Source organism: Hoplias malabaricus, chromosome Y (genome assembly GCF_029633855.1).
Source record: "Hoplias malabaricus isolate fHopMal1 chromosome Y, fHopMal1.hap1, whole genome shotgun sequence".
Taxonomy (NCBI): domain Eukaryota; kingdom Metazoa; phylum Chordata; class Actinopteri; order Characiformes; family Erythrinidae; genus Hoplias; species Hoplias malabaricus.
The window spans coordinates 67,684,671-67,707,727 of NC_089820.1; the positions used below are offsets into that span (position 1 = coordinate 67,684,671).

At 44.8% G+C, this 23,057-nt stretch overlaps 1 protein-coding gene across 1 annotated transcript in view; it reads right to left on the minus strand.

Annotated features, from left to right (window-relative positions):
* LOC136678505 (nuclear factor of activated T-cells, cytoplasmic 1-like) overlaps positions 1-20,989 on the minus strand; it is an 83,193-nt gene extending 62,204 nt beyond the window's left edge. The window contains exons 1-3 of the mRNA XM_066656553.1: positions 20,749-20,989; positions 13,973-15,071; positions 9,972-10,131 (exon numbers count right to left, since the gene is read on the minus strand). Of these exons, the coding sequence (XP_066512650.1) occupies positions 9,972-10,131; positions 13,973-15,071; positions 20,749-20,866 (1,377 nt within the window). The 5' untranslated portion in view covers positions 20,867-20,989. The remainder of the gene's footprint in view (positions 1-9,971; positions 10,132-13,972; positions 15,072-20,748) is intronic.
* Positions 20,990-23,057: the final 2,068 nt, after the last annotated feature.

Below are 23,057 nucleotides of genomic sequence, written 5' to 3' on the forward strand. Positions count from 1 at the left end.
AAAACGGCCAAGCCGACCAAGAGACCTTTTTACTTCCACAATATATGGTCATACTTTTCAGGTCCATTTATAGCAAGGCACCGTGTCCGTTGTGCTGTGGTGTGGCCACTTTTGACTGCTTTCAACGGACCAGGCTTTCAGCTTTCGGCTTTCATTTGAATCAAACGTATATTTGTCACAAACGTAGTCCATACAGGGTACAACTAGCAGTGCTCATGAAATAGAAATCAACGTAAGACAGAATCTATACGATAACGAGAGTACAAATAATGATATATTAGGCGTATAAAATAGGTTTAAATGCTTTTTTTATATGATTGTAATTCAAAATTAAAACATTCTCCTGTTCCTTTGTGGTTTTAGGTAACTGTTGAATAAAAAGACCATTTTGATTTTCAGTGCTATGCAACAAAGTAATAACCACAAAAGTAAGTAGTTTAAAAATGGCTATTGAGAAGAATTTATCGGTCACTGCATTCGTTACCTTCAAGTTCCATCAGGAAAAAATGTTGCAAAAGCAAGTGCACTGATTTGTTCTGTTTTTGGGGATAATATTGCATCTAAAATTACATGTGAGTTCTGGTTTAGACGATTTAAAGATGGTGAGTCTGTAACTGTATAAAAAACGAATCTGTGGGAGAATGTTTGGATTTTGAATTACAACTGAATTTACACAAATAACACTTGAAAACTTTTTTCCTAAACCTAATAAGGGGTTAAACAAAATCATAGCTATCAAATAAACGTTAAAATGTAGAGAGCAACAATACTAAAATATAACTAAAGAAAATGTGCAAGTATAAGAGTAAACAACTAAAAATTCAGCAAGCTTCAGTGGACAATTTCTACTTATTTGTTTTTCTACATTTGCTTACACTAAACGTACCGAGGGGCTGATTTACACTTTGCAAAACAACCTACCTTATGACCGGGAGCACCCAAACATTCGCCTGCTATATTTGTTTCTATACCTGCATGACCTTAGGTGTATACCTCAGTGCGATGGTGGTGGCCTCATACGCAAGGGGAAGTGATTAATGAGGTCAGGGAACTCACAGTGATGCTGCTCTTCCCGACACTAAAGGAACGTGGTTCGTCCCCCTCGGATGACCTCGATAGATTCGTTTACCATATGCGCACCCCTGAAACCTCTTTTCCGCACGCTTGGAGACTCTCTCCAAAATGGACTCTCTACTGATTTATTAATTACATACAACACTAGGAGTGGGCACTGATTTTTGATAAACTACATGTTTTCAAACTTCATAACAGAGACCACGCTGTATTTTGATTTAACAGTTTGGCCATATCACCCACCCTGTTCAATACTATGAAAAACAATGTATTAAATGTACATAAATTGTTGGTCTACTATAAAAATAAACACGATCTCTCTTCTACTGGGTCAACATGGTCAAACTGTAATGATGTCACATGTTTGCACTAGACATACGGAAACTAAGACAATGGAAAAACCAAAACAGATGTGTGCTAAAAGATATATTTGAGTAAACACAGATATTTAACTGTGTGCGACCCCAAATAAACACCAGTTAATAAAGCTATTTTAGTCATTTTTTAAATCATAAATAAACTTTCTTACTTGTGTGTAGGGCATTATTAAGAGCGCTCCAGCGCTGCAGGCATCCAGCAGCCTACATTTTCTCCCCCCTCTCTCCTCAAGGTAAGAGGAGTGGACAGCTCTTGGGCGCACAAACCCACTTCTGGCTGTTGTTAGGCTATTTTGCATAGACCAGAGAGAGAGTGAGTGGCGGCCTGCGACAGAGCCAGACACCTCCAAGAGCTGACGGCGATCACTAATTTCTAAATCAGCAGAATTAACATGGAAATGTAGTCTTAACCCCCGCATAAATGTGATGACATACGGGGGAAATGTCAGTCTAATGGGCTTCTGCAGGGGTTTTGCAACAGTAGCAGGCCGCTGTGTGCATTAGTGAAATGCCCTCGCTGGTAAACACATCGGTCCTGTCGAGGGTGTGCGGCTCCAGGATTTGCGATGGACTCATTTGTTTAAGGAAATGAGTGGCTGATGGAAGGTGAAGGTGGTGTATTTGTAGTTCGGTTCCTTTGGTCTTGAATAATGAAAGAAAACGGGGGACTGCTGGAGCTCCGGGGCTCTGGTGGTGGTACATTGGAGTATATTGCTACATTAGAGCAGTGTTGCCTAAAGCGGGGGGCACGGAGCTACAGGGGAGCTGTGGGGGTGTGTAGGGGGCGAGGCAAATAAATGAATGATATTTGACACTGGTGGTAATTCCTTGGTAAAATCTTGGAGTAGTTCTTAAGTTGTAACAAAGTGCATTGTGCAGTTGGTTGTGAACTGCCTTACGGAAGATCAGGGTTCTAATCCGGCTCAGGGATCCACATATTGGCATCCTTCCAACACGATTAGACCCCGGGTCATTTGATCTAGCCTCAGCTTTTAAACGCGAGCCCATCATGGCGATGTTGACTGCACAACGTACACAAATCCCACCCTAAACGAAACCTGAGCACTCTCCTGATCTCTTTCTGCATTTCTCCCTTTCCAACTCTTGGTTGTGGTGAGCAGGAATGTCATGACTGGTCTAGTCCACGTGGCGTAGCGAGGGGGAGCAGAAGAGAGGGAGAGAGGGAGCGAGAGAGTGAAGAAAGGGAGGGAGTAGACCTCGGCCCATTATCGCATTCACTCCCGAGCGCTGACAGTCACCCGGCGAGGCCCCTCTGTACCAAATTAAATCTACACTCATCCAAGTCCTCTCTCTTCTCCTCTCTAAAGCCCCCTTTATTAGCCTTCCATTGCTCCACATGTGTGTATTTCTGTGTGTGTGTGTGTGTGTGTCGCTTTATTGTGTTTGGCTGCATCAGTAACCAGAGGCTCATTTTCTGTTTCTCGGCAGAGTGACTGCAGTCTGTGCTGGGTATTAAAACACAAATCGAATGTTATGTCATCGAGGGCCAGCGTTTCGAGTGGCGGCCCCCATGTCTAGACCAGCGATCATGGAGCTCTAAGCTCCGTATAAATTGACGGCATTTAAACAACTGCTCGGAACCGAACTCCTCGCCAAAGGCTACAGTCTGACGTATCAGGACTCCAGTGCCCCGTGTTCTAAATGGCCACCGAAGCCTTACCTCATAAACTCTGTGGTCCTCGCCTCAAACCAATGAAAATGTTGCCGTTGTGTAGCATTCTTTGAGTTACTCTATGGCTGCAATTAGTGGTTTCCCAATACCAAGGTCTTGAGTAAGGGAAGCCCCTAAAAGAAAAGGGTATCTGGGCCTGGGGGGGGTTTAATAGAGCGTTGCGTAATAAACATGAGACATTAATTATTTGCAAGACGACACTTCACGTGGGTGACAGGGTGGTGCAACAGTGTCACTGTCGAACAGCTCCAGCGTCCTCGGGTCATTGTCTGTGAGGAGTTTGGTGTGTTCTCTTTGTGTCTATGTGGGTTTCCTCTGGAACCCTCCCCCACAGTCCAAACACACGTTGTAGATGGATTGGTTGTGAGAGCGAGGGTGTTGCCGCTGCGGTCACTGTGACGCCCCCTAGCCTAGATGCGTGAAAACATAACGATCCGCTGTGGCGCCCCCTAGTGGTAGCTGCCGAAAGACCAGGACCAACTGCTTGCCCCACGTTTCAAAGCAGTAATCAAAGAAGACGAAAACATATATAGCGGTAAGTCTTAGAAACACATAAATTCATGTCCTAGACCTTTACACTTCACGAAACATAATTCCAAGTTGTTCAGCATTGGTAAATCCATTTCATATCAATTTCAAACTGATGGAAAACTCATCAATCCTGACGTGGTCTGTCAACCGAAGGTAGACGTTGACATTTCCCCCCAGAATGCATTAGGAAAACCACAGTGTACATGCTGGCCATAGCTGTGGTGCAGCAACAGGCCTTTTCCGCAGACAGTGGGGATGTAGAGGGCTTTGGGGGGGTATCCCCTCTTAATAGCAGTGTGGTCAGCCCTGGAAAAGTGGCTATAGGGGTCAGCAGCCTCCATCACCAGCCAGATGAGCAAATGAAAGCTAGAAAAACAGTGGTTGAGGAGCTGTGGAAGGAAGAAAGCTATAGGAAAGACTCACGGAGGGAGTGGGCATGATCAACGGGCAAGTTTACCGACCAAGTGGAGAGATTTCCACCATCTCGGGGCATCTTTTCAAGCCCACTCACTCTTCCTCTCAGCAGCCTTGGTCCCCAGTCCGCCAGAGAGGGAGAGTGATGTCAGCTTCCTAAACAAATGGGAGCCTGTGTGTTTGGCAGCAATCGTGGAAGGGGTTAGGAAAACACCTCCGTTCATTACGGCAGTGCTGCAGAACCTCGATGATAACTAATGAGCAGACCAGCGGCGGAGAAACGCCGCACATGGGAGAGAGGAGGCAACTTTTTCATCCATGCTACAGCTGTCTAATTCTATGCAAATTAACCCCCTGAACCCAGCGAGCACAGGAATGGGCAGAAAAACCAACACGCCATGTCACCACTGGCAGTGGTAAAATCATTAATTCAAATATAGCATGTAGACCCAGAGAGTTATGTTTGCTTCCATATTGTCCAACACTGCAGGACTTGGGACTGGAAGGTTCGATCCTTTTGATCAACAAGAAAGAAACAGCACTGTCTCCTCCCTCAACATCCACAAGGAACGTGCCCTTATCGTACATTCACAGCAGCCATTTTTCATCTCATCGCCCAAGTCACTGGTCAGTCCAACTGTGCCATATAATAATCGACCATGATATATCGCCATGGTTTTTAAAACGATAAACAATAATGATACTCTGACTTCATTCAGGTAGCCTTAATATGGCATATGTTGTTTACATGAGTCATTTAGGCACAGTGAAGTACGGTGAAAAGATTTTGAGGTGGAGGAATTTGCTCTAAAAAAAAACAAAACAAAAAACTTTTGGTGATATCATTATCACCAAAATACACTGAAATATTGTGATATTATTATAGGGCCATATCGCCCATCCCTATTGGTCAATCATTGTCTGTTGGTTTCAGTGACGTCAAAGACACCATGGCAGTATGCCATACATTATTGACATACAGAATCAAACCACACCATCAAAGTTCCTACCTGATCTATAACTGTCATCTGTGCGTAGGGTAAGATACTATTGGTGCGGTAAGTATGAGAGGACAGCTGCGTCTGTTATTGGTGAAATGGAGTGTTCTTTCCTACCCTTCTTTAAAAGTTACACAGTGTATTGTCTGCAGTGCTGAGCCCAGAGCTGCAATGACAGAGGCACTGTTTTCCCAATTCCATGTCAGTGGAGCATCACAATAGTATTGAAGCTGTAATATTAAGGTGTTGTTTTAAGATATACATTTAAAGAGACAACACGGGTAAACAGAGACACTGCTGTTTCTAGTCTATGGGGGTAAAAGACTAACTCCTGCTTTAAAGAGAGTGCATCCGAGGCTGAATACTGGCCCAACTCATTTATAGAGTTGGGTGAGAGCTGTGGCTCTGGCTTGGTTTGTGATGTTGTCTTGTTTTGGTGGCGCTACTCTCTGGGAAATCTGTGCTGTAGCCTCAATAGCGGATGACAGGAAAACAGTGAGCTGTCAGCACATGGATTGACCTGGGAGTGTTTATGAGGGATGAGTGCTTCACCAGAAATGACATCAGCAGTGAAGCGAGCTCCCCTGGAGTCTGGCTTGGTGGCATCAGATGGGACGACTGCATGAACCCACCCCCTACACACACATACACGCATTCACACCCTCTGCCCTGCCTAGTTCCCCTGCGGGATACCACTGGGACTGAGGGTCTTTAATCAGCAGGAAGCAGACTGTCCCCAAGGGTGGCAACCCTGCTGAGCCCCAGCTGCCTGTGTGATGACTCCCTGTGCCCCACACCCCTACCATCTCGCTGCCATTCTCCATGACTGCACCCACCCGCCCAGAGCCTGCTCCTTCATATTGTCTCACACTCTCAGGAAAAGAACGTTTTAACCGTCTTTAAAATCAGGATCCTTACATCCCACGATTTATGAGTCAGTAACTACATCAACTGTAAATAACAGCACAAACGGCTGCTACAGTCTTTATCACAATAACATTCAATACAATGAGGTCACGCTAATAATATTTTTGACTTAATGCACAATAAATGGACCATTATGTTTTGTTTCATGTTTGTTTACATAAAATTGAATGTCAATAATATTTTAACGGGTCATACTCTTCTCGTCTCTCATTTTATGTTGTTTTTTTTTAAAAAAAGTGTTTTTATTTGATATATGTTTTTTTTTAGATTATTTAAACTTACATTATGCTCCAATTCCAGTGTCTGAATATTCATAATAATCAGAAGTCCACTGTTATTTAAAGGGTGTGGTGTGTTCTCCCTGTGTCTGCGTGGGTTTCCTCCGGGTGACTGTCTGTGAGGAGTGTGGTGTGTTCTCCGTGTCTGCGTGGGTTTCCTCCGGGTGACTGTCTGTGAGGAGTGTGGTGTGTTCTCCCTGTGTATGCGTGGGTTTCCTCCGGGTGACTGTCTGTGAGGAGTGTGGTGTGTTCTCCCTGTGTCTGCGTGGGTTTCCTCCGGGTGACTGTCTGTGAGGAGTGTGGTGTGTTCTCCCTGTGTCTGCGTGGGTTTCCTCCGGGTGACTGTCTGTGAGGAGTGTGGTGTGTTCTCCCTGTGTCTGCGTGGGTTTCCTCCGGGTGCTCCGGTTTCCGCCCACAGTCCAAAAACACACGTTAGTAGGTGGATTGGTGACTCAAATTTGTCCGTAGGTGTGAGTGAATGTGTGAGTGTGTGTTGCCCTGTGAAGGACTGGCGCCCCCTCCAGGGTGTATTCCTGCCTTGCACCCAATAATTCCAGGTAGGCTCTGGACCCACCACGACCCTGAACTGGATAAGCGCTTACAGACAATGAATGTTATTATATTATCATTTTATTTTATCAGTGGTATAAAATACTATTAAAATGACATAAATATCGTTTCTTGCAATTATCCGTGGGGCAACCTCCTATTGGACGATCCATGTGGTGGACCTTCTACATGTACAGATAACAAACTGGAACGACTATGCTGAAACGCTCCTCTCTCTTCCCCCCTCCTCAGTCGAGAGGGCCACTGAACCCAGCAGCAACCTACCGCTGTCTGGCCACAATCAGACATCTTGCTTGGCTTCCTCTTCAAGAAGCCTTCAGATTTTTACATCCAAAGTGGAATATTTAATGCATTAAATCACAGTGAAGAAAAGTAAAAGTTAAACTATGTTAGCAATGCAGTTAGTGAAGAAGTGCGTCACTGGACTGGTGTTTTCAAATCATTTCCTCTGAGAATTTCTTGCATACAGGGATTAAAAGAGGAAAAAAAATAATCACACTGCACTGAAGCCAGGTGCGATCAGGGGTCAATAGAGGAACATCACTGCACGGAAAACAAACAAAAAAGACTCAGGATACACACCCTAGGCCAAAAAAGATTGCCTGTGTTTTTATTTTTTAATAAAATTACTTGAAAAAAAAAGACCTCACTTCTGCACTGTTTAATGCATTATCACTATTTTTTTGCTGGATTTAACATATTAAGAATGTTAATGTTAACAAAATACACCTCTGAATGTGGGATATTTTCATACAAACTGTGAATACACTTAAATTTGCAGAGTATTTCCACATTTAACGTGAACAGATGGTCAACAACACATCCAAATTTGCCCCTATCTGTATAGACCCCTGTTTTTCGGGGACCAGAAAGAAGCAGCTTCGTACATCTGTGTCTAGTTAGTCTTCACTCCAAACAGCTCAAATCAGAGGTTGCCAAGGCTGAGGGTTAAAGAAAATTTCCAATAAAAAACGATCCACGTGCTCTAAACAAGAGCAGAAGGGACGGGTTAGTATCGTGCGGATGATATCACGCTCAGTGAGCCCTATGTGTTTTTCGTTTTTTTTGGAGGCAACTGCTTCTGTTTTCTCTCCCGCGGACCACCACTGACGGCAGCAGCGGAGAGTGAGTGATGGAGTGGCACAGGCTCGGTCGGGTCCAGTTCAGAATGCCAAGAGCATGACACGCCTGTGTTAACAAATTCACCTTCAGCACGGAGACATGACTTTTTGGTGGGGAGGAAATGGCTTATAAATAACACCTGAGAGTTGATGAATTAGGTTTGAAACTGGCTGGAGAACCACAGCTGCACTGAGAAGTGAAAGAGCTCCGTGTCTGATTGGAGAGAAAATAAGCGTTTGGAAAACAGCTGCAATGCCTCGACTACTGCCTCCACCAGCACCGCAGCGCTGATTCTACGTCTAAATATATTAGAGTATCGATTTCATGGTCACAGACACGTCACTCTCAGGCACACGCGCGCTTGTGTGCAAAACGTAGGATGGCCCAAGTCAAATGGAGTTAACAATATTTGGATCATTATTAGTGTTATTTTTTTTTTTGGTATTTTCCTTTTCTATCGGTGGTAAACTGGTAAAAATGGAGAAACCCGGTTTTGTTCAGAGAGCAAAAACATGCAGTCCTCCTAAAAACATCAAGAAGTGTTTTTTCTGCTAATTTTATTGCAGGTTTTGAACATATTTGCTGCTAAAACAAACAAAAACCAAATCAAAATGTTAGTTTTCTAGCTGTCACCAAACTTCTGCACACAACACTCACAGCAGGTCAGTTTCCACCTTCAGTTCGAGCAAGATCAGAGCTGAGGGGGCAGCTGTGTTTGAGAGAGAGAGAGAGAGAGAGAGAGAGAGAGAGAGAGAGAGAGAGAGAGAGAGAGAGAGAGAGAGCAAAAGAGAGAGAAAGAGAGAGAGAGAGAGAGAGAGAGAGCGCAAGAGAGAGAGAGAGAGAGAGAGAGAGAGAGAGAGAGAGCGCAAGAGAGAGAGAGAAAGAGAGAGAGAGAGAGAGAGCGCAAGAGAGAGAGAGAAAGAGAGAGAGAGCGCAAGAGAGAGAGAGAAAGAGAGAGAGAGCGCAAGAGAGAGAGAGAAAGAGAGAGAGAGCGCAAGAGAGAGAGAGAAAGAGAGAGAGAGCGCAAGAGAGAGAGAGAAAGAGAGAGAGAGAAAGAGAGAGCGCAAGAGCAAGAGAGAGAGAGAGAGAGAGAGAGAGTGTTCTGGTTTAGGTAATGCAGGTGAGAGTGACGTGGGCCCTTTAAGGGCTGCCAAACACAATACTAAGAGGTGGTGGCCCTGCACCATCCTAATTGCGTCAATATGCACCACCGCAATTCACTTTTTACCGCATGCTGCAGACGATTGACTTCGGCCTTCATGGGCCATTAATAACACACACACCGCCTTGTCACTCTCTGACACACACACTGTTTTCCCCTCTCTTTTTCTCACACACACACCTCAAGTGGTCAGGAAGCAAAACACAGCGCTGTTTGACAAATTCGAGACGTTTTATAAATAATGAAAAGGTGGCGGTCGTATGCTGTAAATCAGGGTCTCTTCAGGGAAACCACGCCGCTACTAAGTCTGCACTAATACCCTCCAACAAAACCCAGAGCCGTTACTTACTCGCCTTGAATTATTGAGGCGATCGAACACTCTGACTATGAAGAGAACACTGCCTTCCAAAAAAGTTCCTTAGAAGTGTTTAAATGCTTTAAAAAGGACATGTTGTCCCCATTTTCCACAAGTGAGCACAGTTCGGAGTGTTAATGAAATGTGTTTGACAGCTCAAAACACCACAAACACCAAACTCTGCAGCGGCGTTCTCTCTCTGTCTCAACAGCTCTGTTCAGAACGGCCGCTTTCAGCCCATGTTCCTGTAAATGATAATGAGCCGCTCGCTGTTCACCCCGACCCTGAGCGCACAGCAGTGAGGAGCGAGGAGGACTCTGACTCAAACCAAGTTTATTTTCCCTGAGCTTGTTTTCCAGGTGATTCAGAGCGATGCAGGTAGTACTTGCTTGTCGTTTGTGATCGGGTCAGATGTTAATCGAACTCTAGTCTCTCTCAGAAGTGAAATAAAAGTAGATTTAATGGGGTACCTGCACCACTGGGTGTCCTCCTGATAAAGCTTTGACTGCTCCGCGGCTGCCCTCCGTCTCGTAGTGTGCGCGGTGGTGGGATTTGGGCTGGACTTCGATCTGCAGGCTGTAGGGGCCCGAACACGACGGCAGCTGCCAATCAAGAGCCGGCAGGGACGGGCTGCCAATCAAAGCACAAAACAGTTCCTCAGGATTTATGGATCACACACACACACACGTATAAATCCAAGCACTACGAACCAGACTTTCTGTGCCAAGTGCTTGGATTTGAACTCTTCCATTTCATCATTGCCTCTAATCTAATCAATTGAAGTCATAGCCTGACAGAGCTGGCTTCCAGAGCCTGGCTGCTAATTGGAGACCTTTCTTCAGAAGAATTAATGAAGGAGGCATGTGTTCCACTTGGAGAAATCCATGCTTTCTATCACGAGCTGACAGCTCATCAGGAGCAAGGCTCCACAAAACGCAGCCAGGGGTGAATTTGGTGAATTGTGTGATTAAATTAAAGATTTAAAAAAATAGGTTTAGTGTTGTACAGGAGCCTTTCAGGACGGCTGACATGAACCTATAAAAGAACTCAAAGGCTTATCCCACCAAGGCTCTGCGGTCATAAAAACTGTTTTTGTCAACGTCAAAGTTAGTAAATGTCGAAGTTTTGTCAACGTCAAAGACATTTTTTTGGAATAAACTTTAAGAAAACTTACCACATTTGACAACAAATGTTATTATTATTGTTTATTGTTATTTTAAATACAGTAGTGTCGCAGTCACACAGCTCCAGGGGCCTGGAAGTTGTGGGTTTGATTCCCACTCCGGGTGACAGACACAGGGAGAACACACCACACTCCTCACAGACAGTGTGGGTTTCCTCCGGGTGACTGTCTGTGAGGAGTGTGGTGTGTTCTCCCTGTGTCTGTGTGGGTTTCCTCCGGGTGACTGTCTGTGAGGAGTGTGGTGTGTTCTCCCTGTGTCTGCGTGGGTTTCCTCTGGGTGACTGTCTGTGAGGAGTGTGGCGTGTTCTCCCTGTGTCTGCGTGGGTTTCTTCCGGGTGACTGTCTGTGATGAGTGTGGTGTGTTCTCTCTGTGTCTGCGTGGGTTTCCTCCGGGTGACTGTCTGTGATGAGTGTGGTGTGTTCTCTCTGTGTCCGCGTGGGTTTCCTCCGGGTGACTGTCTGTGATGAGTGTGGTGTGTTCTCTCTGTGTCCGCGGTGGTTTCCTCCGGGTGCTCCGGTTTCCTCCCACAGTCCAAAGACACACGTTTGTAGGTGGATTGGTGACTCAAAATTGTCCGTAGGTGTGAGTGTGTGTGTGTCTGTGTTGCCCTGTGAAGGACTGGCGCCCCCTCCAGGGTGTGTTCCCGCCTTGTGCCCAATGATTCCAGGTAGGCTCTGGACCCACTGCGACCCTGAACTGGATAAGGGTTACAGATAATGAATGAATGAATATTTTATAAATCACATTGCTTCATTTTTAAACACATTCTACATATGTTTCAATTACTTTGCTGAATATTAATTCAGCATTAATTAATTAATTCAGAATTTTAATAACAATTATTTCCTACATTCATAATAACTGTAATAAATAAACACATGAATTTAATCATTTGTTCTCTCAATTTAAAAAATAAATAAATAAAAAATAAAAAGGTATAATTGAAGCCAGGGTGGTTTTATAAAATTATGTATTTCTTAGTGAAACTAGATCATTTTATAGGGAGTACTACAGACATCAAGATTGGATGGTGAAAATGAGGCAATGTTATTGGTTAATGTAAGTTCTCCACATCCGCAGGCCCCTGCCTATGTAATCTCACATATGAAGGGGTTCTACTGTAGAAACAGTCACTGCACTTTGATTTAAGATCACGAGGAAGCAGCAGTGATGTATTTTAAAGCGCACGGAACAATGACTTCAACTTCATATGAACTAGGACTTGTAAACAACAAGAAAAACAAGTTCTGTTTTGATTTCAGCTGGACTTTAACAAGGCCCTAATAATTCCTTCTGTCAATGTAATGAATTGCTCCCTTAGTTTAACTCAACGGTTCCAGAATAACGCCTCACTCCATGTGACTAATTAAAGGGAATGATTTATTATATTGAGGGGACACTTTGGTTAAACTGTGGGAACATTTATCAAACTGAGAAAGCGCACTGTCAAACTGAGGAAATCGTTTATCAGATTGAAACAGAGTGTTTGAAGCCACTAAATATTTTTTTGTTTTGTTCCACCGTAACATCTCAGGGGCTCGTACTTCCCAAACGTCCACAAGTCCATCCCAAAGCAACCCTTCTTTTCAGAGGATTCGGGGAGCGACCGCAGTGTGTTTTGTTTTGTGTTTATTCTGTCTCCATGTCGGCAGGGTCCTGAGACCTGAGAGGAGCTGGCGAACACATTCCCACATGAGGCGCGCGGTTATCCAGCGCAAAAACACGCTCCAGCGGAACCGGGTTGCACCGCGGCCGGATGTCTGGACGACATGGAGCCGGGGGGAACCCAGCGGCTCGAGTGGCTGAAATCTCAGAACTCTCTGCGTGTTCCCTGACCCGAAACGAACCGGCTTCCCCCGCACTTTTATCTGCCCAAGGGTGTAGAGGACCCTCGGCCAGCCCCATCAGCACTGACACCATCACTTCCTGTCCCCCACTATCACCATCAAACACTTGATTTCCGGCAGGAAAGTGTGCCAGAGAAGGAAAGAGAGAGACAACACACACACACACACACACACACACACACACACACACACACACACACACACACACACGATAAAACAAAATACTAAAATTATGTTTGTGTGGTTGCTATAGAAACAGGGCTGTACACACACGCGCACACACAATGATATGAATTTGAAACTTAAAAAAAAAAAAATACATTTCTGCGTCAATGTTTAGGAGCCGTCTCTCAAACCAGGATTAAGTCTAGTTCTGAACAGACATTTCACATTGAAAGGAAAACGTAGTCTAAACCTAGGCTTAATCCCAGTCTGAGAAGTCAACCCTTGGTGTGTACTGTATCCACTGTGGCCTTTGAAGATAAAGTAAACTCTCTTTTATGTTAAATAAACAAGCACTACTTTAAGAAACCAGAAAAAACTCTGCGCTGACGAAAAGATGCAGCGTGTTTGCATTTTTCAGTTCGCACTTGGATACTTCACAGAGAGAGGCACAATCTGGATGTAAACACCCATAAATCATAAGACACACGCCCTCCTTTCATGATCAAATCGTCGCTGTGTGACTGTAACACGGCTGTAAATCAACGCTACCAAAGCCAAGCGTTTGAACCTGCTCCAGACTGAATACAGTAGCAGCAGAGAAATGGGCTTCTACTTCAACACTCAGTTCTATTCTAAGGGGTGGTCATTATTATCACTTTAATAAAGTTCTAACAACACTGAACACTGTAATTCGTATTCTGTCAAACTGCAGGCTCCATGAAAAAAGGGCTCTGATTTAGTAACTGACAAAAGCCAGTAAGCATCGAATAGTGGTGTCCCACTTCATTTAAAACAGCATAGCAACAAGGAGGTGAGGGGATCATACTTAAAGAGCACATATTCTACAGAGTTTTGGTCTTAAAGGAGCCTCTGTGACCTGCTTTTTGCGGTCAAAATACCACCAAGATCATGCCCCACAGTCACATTCTCCCCCTGTCTAATCAGCTCTGTTATCAGCCCCTGTTCCTTTAAATGATAATGAGCCGCTCACTGTTGACCCCGACCCAAGCGCACAGAGGGGCGAGGGGCAGAAACTGTGGGTTTTAGCCGTTTTTGCTCGGTTCTCTTTCTTCTACATTCTCGTTTTCTACGTTTTTAGAAAATGTGACAATTGTAAAAATTAAACCACAGCGGAAAATCAGAAAGAATTGTTTTATCCCGTGTTTTCAGACTTAGGCAGCCACGATTGGTCTGGTTTCACAGTGTGTTTTCTGTATCTGTACCTAGACAACCTACCCCCTATCTATGATATTGCTGTATCAGTGGTCTACAAACCTGATGTAAGGCTTGGGCTTGGGCCAGGTGTAGGGATGCGGAGGCACATCCAGGAAGCCAGGGCAGTAGCTCTCCTTCTTGAAGGGCAGACGGCCAGCACTGGAGTAGTCGTCCTGGCAGAGCTCCGTGGCCCCGGCCATGCCATCTCCTCCAGGCTCCACCTTCAGGCTCACGGAGGGATTGTGCTCTAGGATGGTTTTGCGAGATTTTGGGGGGACGCCGTCGCTGAGGTCGGTTAGGCCGTCCGTGCTGAGAGCGTTGATGGCTGCTACGATGGCCGAGTTGGTGTACTGGTTGGTGGTGGCTGTGGTGGTGGTGGTGATGCTAGTGCCTAGCCAAATGTCGTCAGCCAAGTCCCTGAGCCTGGGAGAACCCTGTGGTGAGGTCCCAGGCGACTGGTTGGGCGAATATGATGGCTGCCTGTAGGGGGCGCCGTTGAAGCTGTATTTCCGTTTGCCGGCGCTGCAGATCGGCGAGTTGGGGCGGGAATTGCGAGGAGCGGCTCCGGTCCAGCTGTCGTCGTTGGCGACAGGGGCATGTGGAGAGGTGGAAGGCGAGTGCTGAGGGGAGGGGACGGAGCCGGGGGCGTGAGGGCACGACAGCAAGGAGGAGGAGCCTTTGGGCGAGACGCAGGGGGACTGCCAAGGGGAATTCTGGGGCGAGTTGTCGTAGTTATAGAAGCCTGATTCATATGAAGCCTCAGAGTTGCAGCTGCGAGAGGACAGGCTGCTGGCCGGACTCAAGCAGCTCGGGTCGCGGTAGCCTTCGATGTTGGGCAGGGTTAAGGTTACGATGTTGACTCGCTTGGCCACGGGGTCCATGCTGCCACTCTCCTCCACCTGCTCCTCGGGCATCTGCCCGTAAGTTGTGATCTCGATGCGGGGGCTCTCCAAAGGTGGTGCCCCATTAGGTCTGAGACCATGGGACAGGTAATAACCCGGGGCCATGGCACTGTCATGGAGCCCGTAGCTCGTCTGGTGGCAGGAGGAGACGGAGATGACAGGGCTGGTCTGGAGGCTGTGGTACTGAGACGCCAGACAGGGGTTTCCCATGCCCAGGGGCAGAGACAGGCTCACATTGGGCGTGTAGCTAAAAGCCTCTGTGAAGACAAAATAGTAGATGTGAATAAGGGCTTTCTGATTTTAACCATTTCACAACTGTCTGGTTGCAACTGTTTATTTATAGATGGTCACGGTTATTTAAGCGGATTAGCCTTTACCTTTAATACGCTTTATCAAACGTAAGTCAATGTGAAATATAATAGGTGTACAAATAAGATTTTTATACAACATATAACTGTAATTCAAACATTCTCCTCGTCATTTTACGGTAACTGTTATTACCGTAGATACCAAGATCTCATGTTGTTCAACCAAAAATAAACAAAAAATTTAGTTATTTGGAAGTTGAAAGTTCTGTATTAGGGCGGCACGGTGGCGCAGCAGGTAGGTGTCGCAGTCACACAGCTCCAGGGGCCTGGAGGTTGTGGGTTCGGTTTCCACTCCGGGTGACTGTCTGTGAGGAGTGTGGTGTGTTCTCTCTGTGTCTGCGTGGGTTTCCTCCGGGTGACTGTCTGTGAGGAGTGTGGTGTGTTCTCCCTGTGTCTGCGTGGGTTTCCTCCAGGTGACTCTCTGTGAGGAGTGTGGTGTGTTCTCCCTGTGTCTGTGTGGGTTTCCTCTGGGTGACTGTCTGTGAGGAGTGTGGTGTGTTCTCCCTGTGTCTGCGTGGGTTTCCTCCAGGTGACTCTCTGTGAGGAGTGTGGTGTGTTCTCCCTGTGTCTGCGTGGGTTTCCTCTGGGTGACTGTCTGTGAGGAGTGTGGTGTGTTCTCTCGGTGTCTGCATGGGTTTCCTCCGGGTGACTGTCTGTGAGGAGTGTGGTGTGTTCTCCCTGTGTCTGCGTGGGTTTCCTCCGGGTGACTGTCTGTGAGGAGTGTGGTGTGTTCTCTCGGTGTCTGCATGGGTTTCCTCCGGGTGCTCCGGTTTCCTCCCACAGTCCAAAAAACACACGTTGGTAGGTGGATTGGCGACTCAAAGTGTCCGTAGGTGTGAGTGTGTGTGTGTGTGTGTGTGTGTTGCCCTGTGAAGGACTGGCGCCCCCTCCAGGGTGTATTCCCGTCTTGCGCCCAATGATTCCAGGTAGACTCTGGACCCACCGCGACCCTGAACTTACAAATAACGAATGAATGAAAGTTCTGTTTTTGGGGATAATACAGTATTCAAAACAATTTGTGATATTTGGATTAGATGATTTAAGGATGGTGATTTTGGTGTTAGTGATTAGTGATAGTGTATTTATTCTAAAATCTTACATTATATATAAAAATCATAATTGACATAATTGAAATTGTTTTATTTATGACATCACACACACCCTAATAAACTTGATGTAGAGATTAACCTGAGGTCATCGAGTTGTCACGGGTTGTCATCGAGTTTAGACTTTTAAAGGACAGCAAATATATTAAATGCAAATTCAAGCTCAGGCCAACAAACTTCTTACATTCTTTTAGCTTCACACTGTCACTATTCTGAAACAGATAAAAAAAAAAACACTGCTGTAAGCTTGAGCAGTGAAGCACTTTTTTTTGTGGCAGTCCCCCTCAACCTCGTTCTATATTTGCTAACCACAGCCGTACGCAAACAGGACACCACGTGAAACGATGAACCTGTCTTGCACCAGTGAATGCGTGGGCAGAGCACCTAAAATTAGTCCATGACTGACTATTTCCAGAAGCAGATGCATCCCAGATAAAATCAGCAATTCTTCAATAGGTTTTTGTGGTTGAACACAACTTCTGCATTTAGCCTTTCTAGCAGCGCATCGATTTGAACAGCAACCGGAGTGAAATTTGGATGGAAATAATAGTTTCTCGGCTTCTGCATTTCACTTTCATCTCTTTCTTTGTCTTCGTCTGGCTGTTTCTCTGCGATGGGCAATGTGCAAGGATTGAGGCATCACAGCTAATGAACCTCGGGATACAGCGGCTGTCACTCAACGTTTCTAACACTTCACTGAAGAAAAGTCAATGTAAACAGAACTTTAAAATGAAACATAGTTTTTTTTAAATCCATGAAAAATGGATCATGATAATGATGTCATGTCATTTCTATCAGCCCTACTCTACTAGACCACACCACAGCGGCACGGATAACACACGCGTGAATAAAAGAGAACACCCTTATGACTAATATGTCAATGTAGAAATACTGTACTGAATTGATCACAATATGGAAAACTCTTCACAAACATAATCAAACAAGCACACACACACACACAGTCAGCACACACACCTGTCAACACACCTCTCTCCGTCTCCTGCTCTCCTCCTCGGCTGCTGTACTCAAACAGAAAACTGAAGTCAAACTCTGGCTCTTTCTGGCTGGACCCCATCTTCGTCCCCAGCCCGGTGTGTGAGTGAACACTAGTCTATTAGCCACTCCTGGAGTGTAGCAGTGACATCCTGTTCACACACACCAGCTCTTATCTCTTCCTTGCTCACGTAACACCAACAAAAAAGAAAGTGAGGTGGCCGCCTCTTTCTGAGGGTTTTCTCAAAACCAGATCCGCCCCTCGCTGCTTTCCTTTTAACTCTGATGCGCTCTGTGATTCACTCGCGCAGGCTGCAGCAGTAGTTAGCTCTATTTACGCCGCATAATCAAGCGCACAGGGGCTTTCTCCCTGCCAGCCTCACACTCCTTTGCATCTTTCAGGCTCACTGGAGTCGGGAAGGGAAGTGATCTTCCGGCGGCTGTTCATTCATCCAGCACGTGCACAAAACGCATGGCGGAGTAAAGAAGAAGTAGCCCCTGGTGTCGGATTTTTGCTGTATGCAAAGTAAGAGTGGGCGTTGTGGTCAAAGCTAACGTTCTGATGCATAGCTTTCACGACACAAAGGCAGTATTTGATGCATTTGAAGTGCTTCAGAAAAGTGGGACTGGGCTAAAAAACTAAAATACATGCATTGTATTCACATTTATTTATGAGGATAACAAACAAGTTTAAAGTTGTTGCTACTTTTGCCTTTAAAGTAACACTAGGTAGTATTTTCACTTTAAATTGACAGTGTCAAAATCAACGCAGTGGTTCACTGACCTGCACTAGAGACAACAGAGCCTCTGCCATTGCGACTCTGCTGCTAAAGCAACATCACTGCAACTCAACACACGTGCAGGAGAACGCAAAATGCTAATTCTGTTGTAGATCTCTTTAGCCCAACCCACCCAGAGAGAGAGAGAGAGAGAGAGAGATATGATCTCATGGACTCCCAGCCATGAACGATAACTTATTCTAATAACAATAACATGGCGTCATATCGGCCACAACCAAACGGCAAAGTGGACCCCTATTCACGTGTGTAGCTCGGAGTAAAACGAAGGGTTGTTACAGTCACCCGCAAGCACAGAGGCCGGTCTGGCTAATTGCGCGTCTGGGTGAATTGTGGGTAGGAGGCACCACAGAGGGAGAGACAAGGGTTTGGGTAAAGAAAAGAGGGAAGAGGGGTACAGAAAACTGCAGCCGTCAGCAGCCTGAAGTGGTAGTGAGGACACACACACACACACACACACGAGCCTGCTATCAATTATGAGGCTTAAATGCCATGGACTGAAATGAATAATAATGCTCTCCTCACCACAGTAATACACTCCCCAAAACCACACAGACAGACAGAAGTCGGCAGAAAGTCCATGACATCAGCGCTGGGGCCCACTGCCTTCTGGATGAAGTGTGTGAGACGCAGATTTGCTTTTGCTGATCTGTGATCAAGGGCAGGTTCACTGTGTGCGCATTTAGGGTTTCGCTGATACGATGGTTTACTGTTATCGTGATAAACAGAGTCATGATATGCTTCTCTGAGTGTATCCTAGGTGTCCTCAGTGCCTGAAAAACGTAACCGCATGTACATTAAAGAAATTAACGGACAGGATTAAACTATTTTTGATGTAAATATCTGCATAAACATTTATATAAGGTAACAATTTTATTCAGGCTCTAGCTTCATAATTAAGTACAATGGAGATACTGTAATGGCTGGCTAATTTGACTGAACAACATCAACCAGTGTGCACTAGCTACATAAGCTGCATGTGATTCCTAGCTGGCATTATGCCAGCCAATTATGCCAATATCTCTTTATTTATTTATTTTTTGTTAATTTACTAATTTTATGGCACTTATTAGAATTTTTTCCACCAATGCTTTGCCATTTTTCCAGACCCTTGTATCCATCGTCAATTACCGACACCGGAAATAATCAAACAGGCTACAGATTATTGTTAAAAACATGTTTAAATATGATACTATATTGTATCTCCAGTGCCTGAGCTCAACGCAGCACACACACTTTCATCCCTACCCTCACAACTATGTCACCAAAGTACGTTCTCCACGTCCAAACCAGAAGAGCATGTAAAAAAAATTAATGAGGCAGCAATAATGCAGCGTATTGATGCATCTACAACATACAGTATGTAGCATATTCTATTTGTGGCGATACCAGCTGCGCAACAATGCTATAAACAAAACAGGAGCGATAAAATTGACTACTTGTGGTTTCAAGGGGAAAAATTTTTTTTTTCAGTTTTCCATGACAGATAGAGTGAGCAGATTGTGTGAGAAGCACTCGAGATTATAAACAGGAACCTACGACGAGGCTTTATCACATGGTAAAGACCTAGAAAGATAATCTGATTATCACTATTATAATCCTGTGTTGTATTACTATGCTCTGTTCTATTGTATCTCATTCATTTCCACAGATGTATTCATCGGAGAATAGTGACCGTTACTGACTGGATATCGATGATGAAAATACTAAGTAATATGATCTGATACTGTAACAAATCTACCATCACACTGCTGAAAGAAATGCCATGTTGTTAGCTGTGCATTACGTCCTCGGGGGCAGCAGAGTGAGGAGCCTGGAGGTCATTTTAAAGTAAGGATGAGGGGTTTTGCTGAAATATCATACAATTAACTTACATTTTGGCGATACAGTGATTAAGCTACTTGCGCCACAGACTGATAAACACAGTCAAGATCAGAATGGCACTAACCCTTGCACTTTTATGAATAACCAGTAATGCCTCAGATTTGGCTGAAGTTCAAGTTTTTAATAATCCATAAAATAAATATAACACTGCATTCCACTTCACGTTCTGGCAACACCTCGCACCTGGAGAACCCAAATCCAGTGTTTATGAAAGGTTTTAATTATCATGTTGCTCATAAACCCCCTTAAATTCATTCACACACTGTTAGGACCTATGAATAAAGACCTGTTGCTTGCCAAATAGTGAGTGCACATTTATCTCCACTATTCAAATGTTACTGTGTCTTCTCTGTACATCAGCATCATTATAGTGCTCCTACACTTTCACTGAGACCCTACATTTGTTTAATCATAATTTTAAAGTGGATGTGGCCTAATTTAAAGTCTTTAATAAACATTGTTCATAAACCTTTTAGAAATGTGTTCTTAAAGTGCTACCCCCGGGCCATCTTCACGAATTCAGTTCATTTATTTTGCCTTTTATCTGCGACAGATAATCTTCCATTCGTTACAGTGATATAATAAATCTTATATTTGGCGGTTTAGCTGATTTTTCAGAGTTAAGAACTAGTTTAAAGCTTGAAAACGCCCTCAAATCCGTTGAAATAAGTCGTGAAAATGTCGTACACATTGCCCTCAGTGCCCTGTTTACTCGCTCTGCCTGAGGCGCTAGTGAAGTTGAGGCAAGTGTGAAAAAAAAAAAAACAATAAGTACGTCACAGTTACCTTCTTCTGCAGATGTCATACTGGAGTTGAGCTGGAAATGTGGATGAACTAAACCGGGTTTAAACGGCGGTGGCGGTTCTCCTCCTGAACGCAGGGTGAGGGAGTCAGTGGCGGGCATTCACCTCGGAGAGCAGCTGAAAGCGATTAATCGTTCAACCGTGTTCCCATCACCTCAGTCGCACTGCGGTCACCGACGACTTTCCTCCCGGTGTTTTTGTTTTTTCTTCTTCTTTTTTACGCCGTATGCGCTCTGTTTCTACTCCTCATTTCTCTCTCTATCGCTCTCTTTCTACTTTCCTCTCCTCCTCTCACTGCGGGCTCCCGGCGCAGTGACGGAGCCGTAGCTGCAGCGCTCCCACTTTTAAACCTGGAAAACACCTCCCGGTCCCGCCCTCCGAACGATCACATGCACCATCAGCGCTCGGTCTCTCCTCCGCGGAGGGATTCCTCCTGCCGAGGATTCACAACCAGGATTCATTTTCAGGGAACCGACTCTCTTGAACACCCACGTTCGATGAATTGAACCTCGTTCTAGGAATCAACGTCAAGGGAAGTGTGATTCGAATGTGGCTAACCGATTCAGAGTCAAAGACTGAATGGATTAAATAAATTAAAAAAATTCAGACGTTGACATTTTTCCTCATTTTACTTGAACAGTTCCCTTAATTGTTTGAGGCCTAATTCATTCTCTGAAATATTATATTAGTCCGTCCAATTAGGCTAGTCCCATGAAATCAAGCATCATTCAGGGATTTTTAAATTGTTAAACTGAAGGAGAAAAATGACTAAATGCATTAATTTGTTCACTTTCGTCCAGAGAGAAGTGGGCACAAAACATTCAGGATAGTTCACAATCTCAAAGCCAACATTTTTTTTTTAATTGTGGGAGGAACCCAGAGCACCTGGAGAAAACCCATGCAGATACAGGGAGAAAATACCATGCTCCTCACAGACAGTGACCCTAGGAGAGAATTGAACCCATAATCACATGACAATAGGGCCCCGGAACTGTGAGGCATCATCACTACATGTTTCCCAGTAAACATTTAGCCGTTGATTCAATGTTGAAATAACGTAATGACTGCCGTCTAAACAACGTTCTCTTAAGGTTGAAAATGAAAGTTGAAAAGACGTCCAAACACAGACATTGAAAAGACGACTGTTAGACGTATTTTGGACGTCCATTGACGTTATTAATTGGTCCTGAAATAAATTACTTGTATAAAACGCGTTTTGGACGTCCACTGACGTTATCGATTGGTCACCACTTAACTAACTTATTAAGATGGATTTTGGACGTCCATTGACGTTTAAAATATGTTCTTGATGGACAGACTACTTTTAGACCTATTTTGAACGTCCAGGGACGTTCCTTGTTTACTGGGTTACAACCAATGTCACGTGATTTTTAACATCTCTCAGCCATGCTTGGAGTGTGGTGACCTTAAACGTATATGTTCTAGCTTATATATTTTCTGTTGAGGTCATACAAACTGAACACGTGTCCAGGATTTAAATGCACCTTATTGTAGTTCAGTTCACTCATTATAGAAGGTGTCTACACACATTTGGACACAGTCTAGGTCAAGCCAGCCAATCAGATATCAGCTCTGTTGTCATGGATAATCAAAAGAGTTTAGTTTGGGATTTCTACTATCATTCCTTTAAGGAATAGGGTACGGTGCTTACTAAGGTCATCTAGCAGGTGGTCAGACTTCACAAAGATGTGGGATTGCTATGAAAGTATACGAAGGGACAGGTCTCTAAAAAAAGAGGACTTTCCTCACGTCTACGTATTCGCCGCCGTGGCCAAAGCCTCGAGAGCATTTCCTTCATAGTAAAGGAAACTTTGGTTTCTTCAGACATTCCAAAAAGCAGCGGGCTCAGAGAACGGAAAAGGACTGTGAAGAGACCAATACAGATTTTCCAGCCATTCCCCTAAAAAAAAAAAAAAAACTCAGCTTTTAAAGGAATGGGTGTTGAGTCTGGGCCCAAGTCTTCAATTCAGCTGAAAAAACCAGGGCCACATTCTCGGTCCTGATTGTGGTCCTGGTTCCAATTATATCAGTTTTGTGCTTCAGGCCTCATGCATCGGGTCTAGATCAGCACTTCTGGCTTATTCTGATTCCTTCAGTGCTTTTGGGAACTGTTAACAAAGGGTGTCTGTCCATTGTTAGAACAGAACGGGACAGTGGGCACTCACCTTCGGCACATTGGACTGTCCGGTGATGCTGCAATAGGAGCTGTGGGAACCGGGGTGGTGGTTGACCTCACATGCCTTGGAGGAAGCACATGCTTGTCGTCGGCCT